The sequence below is a fragment of the Priapulus caudatus genome, unplaced genomic scaffold (assembly GCF_000485595.1).
Source record: "Priapulus caudatus unplaced genomic scaffold, Priapulus_caudatus-5.0.1 Scaffold2301, whole genome shotgun sequence".
Lineage (NCBI taxonomy): Eukaryota > Metazoa > Priapulida > Priapulimorpha > Priapulimorphida > Priapulidae > Priapulus > Priapulus caudatus.
Genome location: NW_014579362.1, coordinates 13,293 through 20,900, shown reverse-complemented (window position 1 = coordinate 20,900; position 7,608 = coordinate 13,293). Strand labels below are relative to the sequence as shown.

The 7,608-nt window shown below is 41.5% G+C and overlaps 1 protein-coding gene across 4 annotated transcripts; it reads left to right on the top strand.

The window, feature by feature from the left end:
• Positions 1-1,121: 1,121 nt before the first annotated feature.
• LOC106818522 lies at positions 1,122-7,398 on the top strand. 4 transcript variants are annotated; one of them, XM_014823224.1, is made up of 4 exons: positions 1,122-1,275; positions 2,554-3,025; positions 3,918-4,040; positions 5,175-7,398. In XM_014823224.1, the coding sequence occupies exons 2-4, from the start codon at positions 2,613-2,615 to the stop codon at positions 5,305-5,307; spliced, it is 669 nt and encodes a 222-aa protein (XP_014678710.1). In that variant the 5' UTR covers positions 1,122-1,275; positions 2,554-2,612; the 3' UTR covers positions 5,308-7,398. The 4 variants fall into 4 exon arrangements, with proteins under 4 accessions (XP_014678710.1, XP_014678708.1, XP_014678709.1 ...); XM_014823222.1 differs by having other exon boundaries at positions 2,477-3,025; XM_014823223.1 differs by lacking the exon at positions 1,122-1,275 and adding an exon at positions 2,131-2,270.
• The last annotated feature ends 210 nt before the right edge of the window (positions 7,399-7,608 follow it).

Genomic DNA, 7,608 nt, shown 5'->3' with positions numbered 1-7,608 from the left:
CATGGAAAACATTTGTGCGTGCATGAATGTGTGCGTGCGTGCGTGCGTGTGCACGTTCACCTGCGTGCCTGCGTGCGTGTGCAGGTACACGTTCGTGCGTGCGTGTGCAGATACACGTGTGTGCGTGCGTGCGTGCGTGTGCACGTACACGTGCGTGCATGCGTGTGCACGTACACGTGTGTGCGTGTGTGTGCAGGTACACGTACGTGCGTGCGTGCGTGCATCGCTATTACATGACATGACATACTAAACATGAAACGCTATTACGTCAGTATCATTGAACAACTCTGATTGGCTGATGAATTGTACAATCGGGCGATTTTATCGCCGGCACCGGACACACTAGGCGATTAAATGGGGCGACTAAATCGCCCGATAATATCAAAACGTTTTGATCTATGCGATTAAATCGGGCGACTAAATCGGCGGCGATTGAGTGGACACACTAGGCGATTTCACCGGCGATTTAGTGGCCCGATTTAATCGCCTAGTGTGTCCGGCCCTTTAGCTGATTCATCGCAACCACGCCTAGCGATTATAAATCCGAACATCAATCGTGAGAATGCAACAAAAGATTGAGCATTGAGTGCGCTACGCCCAACAATGCAAACAATGAGTTATATCTGTGGAATGAATTGCATAGGACTGCGATTCATCAGAGGGAATGAAGGAATTGTGAGAATTTACAAACGATATATTAGTACCCTTCACGACTCAACCCATATCGACACTTAGTTGGATCACCTAACAAAACGCAATATGTTGTGGTAGCAGCTATAACCTTGAGCTACTAGTTTCAAGTGTGAAAACACCGAATGTATTATGACGATGCATAATTATAATTTATTACTCACTCCCGAGAGCAGCGGGCGAACCTATATTGTTTAGTTGCTTATTACAATTGCTTATTGCAATTTACATATTAAAGGATGTACATTGCGTTGGAATTGAAATTAACGCCATGCAGGCTGGTCTATTTACATGCAATGAAGCATGTTTGCATAAGTGAGCCAAGCAAATACTGAACACCATGAGTGATATATACACTAAGATTGATTACAAAGATCGTGTGTGATAACGGGTGTGCCTGTAGGTTGCAAACATTCTGGACTTATATGGGCCCTATACCTGAGGAAGTTAGGCTGATATTAAGCCATATGAATCACTAGTAGATGCAGAAGGTAGCAAATCCCAGTAGTTAGCAAGTGTAAATAAATAAACGCATTATACGTACACCAAGCCACTTGGAAAGACTACACACCAAACACCATAAAGGTAAGTTCTATAATATATACTCCACCTATATGTTCCACATACGGTATATGTTGTGTATTCTCCTATAATCCCCCGCCCCCCCGCGCGAAAAAAGTGCAAGCCTGGTTTTTCCAATAGTTCCAATCTTATATTGCGAGCGTTATATGTTTTAGAATTACTGGGGAATTACTGTGCAATATTTATATGTTGTAGAGTTGTATAAGAACAGTTTCTGTAGCAGACGAGATTGTGAACGACGTTAAGAATATGTTGATAGCAATTAACGTAATTATTAACAAACGTACCACTACAAGTACATATCTCTCTATCGAATAAATTAACTATAATTATGATTACGTACCGGCGGTGTGTGATATATAGATATCTACATAGATGTGAGATACGACAGTGAGTACAGACTAGAGAAGACGTATTGATAAATCACCACCGCCAAAACATACGGGAGAAAATTACTTTTATTGTATGATATAGTTCTTCCTTGTGCTATACACACTATCAAGAGCATATAAAGAAGGTTCTTCTTTATATGCTCTTGACACTATGTGTATACACTAATGCTATCAGCCTGATGCTATGTTATTATACACCGCACCACGACACCAACTGCAACACGCACACACCACGCGGTGCCGTTGACCGAAACACAACAGCTCGAAATATTTAGCATTTGACGCTCAAAAGTTACACGATCAAGACGTACGTAATCTCCTGGTAATATTAAGCTAACGCACCAACCCCCAACCACACCAACATGCGTACGTTATGCTACAGCACCTCATATTCAGTCAACACATATACACGCATAGGGCAAAGTGCAGCGGGATGTTGTACGGCTAGTAATAAATATTCGAAGCGTTGGCGAACAGAGAGGAAAACCTGCGAGAAATCGCCGTTATGATATGAATTAATACAGACATGAATTGCAGTCGAACCGATCAAAACAAAACAGAAAACAGAATATAGTGTCTGTGCGTAGATGACCGATAATCTATAATGTAAGTATATATGTATCTCTCTTTCACTCGATATATTTTTTTTTCGACGAGTAACTAAATTTACTCTAGAGAAAAGGCAACCTGTGCGTGACCCACCCATAGTGATCGAAAGATGAACACGCACGCACACACACACAAACGCACACGCACTTAGCGTTCGCCCTATTCGTCACCGATTGTTTACCGTCTATCTTTTTAACCAACAGAAACGCAACGCCACGTACTATATCCGCGCAATTTATTCCGACACCTGATCTCACACGTACATCTTATTCTGACAAAGAACACGTGCGACGACGACGCAAGTGCACCGCAACAACAACAACAACAACAGCAGCAACAATGACATCACTAGATACGGAGCAGCGACCAGCCTACGACGCAGACGACAACGCCTCCAAGAAAACCTCAACAATCATCATCGCCGCCGGCGTCACCTCCATTGTCATCTCCGCCCTCGGCATCGTCCTCGTGCTCGTCGCTGCGCTCGCCGACGACATTGACGACGACGCCGAGGATGTTCTCTGGCCGGTCGGCTGGACGTTCGCCGTCCTCGGATGCGTCGCCTTCCTCACCGTCGTCGGCACGCGTATCTGGTTGGAGCGCAGTGCGCTGCAGACGCAGCAGCAGCAGCAGCAGCAGCGGGAGCGGCAGGAGAACAGCATCAACGAGAGCAGGAGCGCGAGGAGAGAGAAGGGCGCCAGCGCCGCAGCGGGAGGAGGAGCCGACGTCATCCGGCAGTCGGGATTCGAGATGTGAGTTTTGCGGGGCGGCGGGGGAAGACGGGAGGGATGATGAGAGGAGATGTAGGGGAGGAGGGAGAAGAGGGGGAGGACGGGAGGGATGATGAGAGGAGATGTAGGGGAAGACGGGAGAAGAGGGGGAGGAGGGAGAGGAGGGGGAGCACGGGAGTGAGGGGGAGGACGGGAGGGATGATGAGAGGAGAGGGAGGGGAGGAGGCGGGGGATGATGAGAAGGAGGGGAGGAGGGAGAGGAGGGGGAGCACGGGAGTGAGGGGGAGGACGGGAGTGAGGGGGAAGACGGGAGGGATGACGAGGGGGAGGAGAGGGAGGGGAGGAGGTGCACAGCATGCGGCACGTTGTCATCAGAAACAGCATCGATAGTTACGACTGCCGTGAGCCCGGAAGATGTCATGTCTATTGCGCGGCACTTCGTTTCAAAAGTTGATAAGTTTTTGCGCCATTGATATGTTTCTGGCGACGGTCTCCTGGTAAATTGTATAAGGGGAAGCCTTTCCAACTGCATGCGTATCGCAGTGTTGATCTGTCGTTTGGATCAATGCTAGACGCTCCGCTTCTTTGTTACAGTTTCGTGGACCGTGAAGCATGTTATTTTAGGTCATGAGATCATTGCTGAGACTGTACTTTAGGTGATGAAGTTCAAATTCAGGATTTATCAGAAATAAACACTGCACCTACTTCGCCTATATTTCTACCTTTTATAGTCCAGTGCTTGTTGCAGTCGAATGCTGTTTACAGTACATGGTAATTATTGCGTGGGGAAAACAACAAATGAGTAAACTTTAATAATAAACAAGCTGAAATACCATTTGTATTTATATATAATATACGATATATTATATAATACACATATGTAACAACACTATTTGTGTTTGCTGCGTTGCAGGCAATCAGCGAAACCCGACAAAGAAGTGGCATACGAATATCATGAGGTGACCAGTAAAAATGAATGGAGAGAAAAAGATCAAGAAATGCCGTTACCAGAATCACCGACCGCGTATCTTGACATGTAAGTTTGGCAATGTTCGATGTTTTTCGCAACAAATATAACATATAGATTTTCCGTGTATTATGCAGATACGTGGAGCAGAGAAACGAATTTCTAAAATAACTTGCGTGATGTACCATGCAAGTTTAGAACAGGATATGTGGGTTTGCTTCCTATAGGCCTACGGGGGTTTATTCCATTGTATTTTTATCCAAGTCACATCAGCAGCATAACCCATATATGTACAGATATAAAATGCCGATTATATCACGAATAAATAATAATGCAGCATGACACCACAGAGTAAGGGGAAGTCTACATTTACTAGCTTTAGTCTGCTATAATATATCATGCGTAACACATTATTTCCACCTGATAATAGACACCTCCACATTCTGACCTGTAGCATCAATGGGCGAGGGCAATTGCTATTATCCGCCAGGGGTTCTCGAGCAAAACTAAATAATTATCTTAATGAATGTAAATAACCATAAAATAAATGTGATAAATAATATAACAAAGTTATCGAAGTTTTTAAGCCCATTTTATTCTTAAATGAAACTGTGAGATAGTGTGCCATTTCACGCCCAACATGTCTATTTAAAATGGAAATTTCCATTGGGTCAGGCAGAAAAATGTCTAGAAAATTGGCAGAAATCTGTCTCGAGATTCATATACCGAAGTACATATCTTCAGGAATTTGCCGGGAATTTTCCGTTTCCAGATTAGTGATTCCGGACTAGACCATATTCCGGAATAGTGATAAGACTATTCCATATTCAGGACTGCGATATTTAGGCCAAATATAATTTTTGTCCTTCGCATCGTTCAAGCAACAATTAGTCAGCAAACATTTCGCACTAAGCAAGTTTCATTGACTCGATATGCTGACACGCTAGACATGCGCTCAGATTTTACACAAGGAGACTTATTCCCGGGCAGGAACAGTTTCCTTTCTCGCGATATTGCTATTGATGGATGCCGACCATTGTAACACCGTTTCCGTTATTATATGGAACATATATCAAATACAACCACCGTTCGTAATGCATTTATTCACTATCTTTCACATTAACACATCACAACAGAATTAAAGAAACACACACATATCACACCCAGGACAAAGTATCATTAAGAATTTTTTGTTGTTGATAGGAGTATGTCAAAAGCAACAGGCAAAGAGCTGGCGAAGTCAGCAGACGAAGATGTCGTTCCGTCAGCGCCGAACATCTATCAGAACCACACGAGTAACTACGGAGTCGAAAACTTATACGAAATACCAAAATAGATCGAATCATTTTACTTGCCAGTATCTATCTTTACGTCTTCTACTCATCTCTACGCTTGTTTTTATGACACCAAATTGTGCACGTGTTATCGCGTACCATTAGCAAAAACAGAATAGAATAATTTTACTTGCCAGATCTCTATACGTCTAGTTGATGCTTGTTTTTATAATGACACCGAATTGTGCACGTGTGATCGCTTACTATTTAGCAAAAATAGAATAGAATTATTTTACTTGCCATATCTATCTGTATAGATCATGCTTGTTTTTATAATGGCACCGAATTGTGCACGTTTTAACGCTTACCATTTAACAAATGAATGAAACAAGAACATACATACATCAATACATAAACTGCATGCTAACAACAGCTTTATTCACTAAGAATGCTTAGTTATACAAGTCGCTGCTCCATTGAAAGAATATAGGGCCAGAGTCCTACATTAAACATGAAACTTGCATTCATCAACCTACCGTGATACAGCCGTTAATATATATATATATATATATATATACACGACAAGTAGTTATACTACTTTCACTCATACAGTAACAGCGTGAATTACTGATAACAAGTACTCGTAGACGTTGCTTTAATTTAGTAACCGCAAATGGTGACTTTTCCACTTTAACTATGAATATATCTAACAGAATCTTCACACTTCATTCACATTCAGTGTGAGTTCATGGTGCAGATATGTTCGTGTTTCAACTCGTCGGCAGTAGCAGAAGCAGTCAAAATAATAAGATCACTTTGTAATTTACCAGGACCCATTACGCAGTTTGATGAATGCAAGAAGAATAGCAAACGCAACAAATGGATTACTATACTACACTATCTATCTAATCGTAGAGTAACGGCCTGGTTCTTAGATTATTTTATAGGTAGAAAGAAAATAGCAGCAGGCAAAAAAGCGAAGCGAAACGAACCAAAATTAAAATAATTGAGAAGATTATTTCTGGGAAAGTAAAGGAAAGGCAGAAATAACACAAGGTTACAGAGTTCCTTTTACACCTTCAGGTCTGAATTAACAATCCCCCCCCTAGGTGCCATACACTACCAATGACGCCCCCAACCCTTCATCTGGTTCTATTCGGTCTTTGCATAATTATATCATGGAGAGAGGGTGGGTTGGTCCCACTTTGAGGATGTATTGAAGTTTGAACACAGGCTCTACGTAGGTAGTGTGTGGGAGGAAAAATGGTGGCGGTACATGTTGAACTTCAGACTGCGGACTCCTTCATTTTGCTGCGGACTACCTCTTTTTGAGGGAAGGGCCTGGATGATGGACTCCCTTGTTCAAAAGTTAATTTCTACCCATGTGAGGGTGTCAGTAGGTGACTACTGGAGTAGTTTCACGGAATAAAGTTATGCAAGTTTCAAAAATAAATAAAAAAAACTATGCAATGTTTGTGCTCTTTATGCAATGATTTGCCCTATTTTACAAGCTGATACAAGTAGGTACAGAGTATTGTGCAGTAGGAATGTAAACCATAGGCTGCTCACTAATTAATAATAAAACATGAACAAACGCTATTAGTGTGGCATTTTATATAAACGTGATTCCGTTTGTGTATGAATAGAATTTTATTGAATATTTACGAATATATTATGGCTAAAGAATTATAGTTTTTTTTAATGAAAACTGGGATATCATTGGTATGAGGTGCCCTTCGCATTTTTTGTATCATGTCAATTGTATTACCTTAAATATATGCTATCAGTGATCGACCTAAACGCACATGTAAACACGCTGATCTTCCTATGTCATTGCTAAAATATCCCATAATTTGGCTGCTGTTTTATGCAAATCAAGAATAGGAATTATGCGCGTGTAACAACAGTATTAATACAATGTCGTTTACTTTTAGTAAAACATTGTTTATTGTCAACTAATGTGTACTATATTGTATGTATAAGATGCTTCAAAATCACTTCCAACACATCCATTCGGCTTAATTCTATCAGATGAACCTATTCAGATTTATTTCAATCACAGCATTACATAGAGATTGGTAAACCCAAAGTTATGAGAGGTAATTATGGATCTCAATAAAAGGAAGAGAAATACTTTTCACCTAGAGAAATCTGATTACTTACTATTTTGTATTAATTCATTTGGTATTTTACCATATACAGTCAGTAGTACTAGCGATTATAATCTTTTGGCCATGAGCAGTATCTTACTGCTCCTGGCCTTCATCTACATGACACTATGCAAGAGCTGCCATTCACCACACAGACATACAGCACACGATTTCTGACAAGCAATAACCATAACCTACGTTCTCTATCGAGTA

Coding starts and splice junctions, on each gene's coding strand:
- LOC106818522 (XM_014823224.1), top strand. CDS start 2,613: ATGACATCACTAGATACGGAGCAGCGACCAGCCTACGACGCAGACGAC. Junction 3,026..3,917: donor CGGCAGTCGGGATTCGAGAT/GTGAGTTTTGCG, acceptor GCTGCGTTGCAG/GCAATCAGCGAAACCCGACA. Junction 4,041..5,174: donor CCGACCGCGTATCTTGACAT/GTAAGTTTGGCA, acceptor TGTTGTTGATAG/GAGTATGTCAAAAGCAACAG.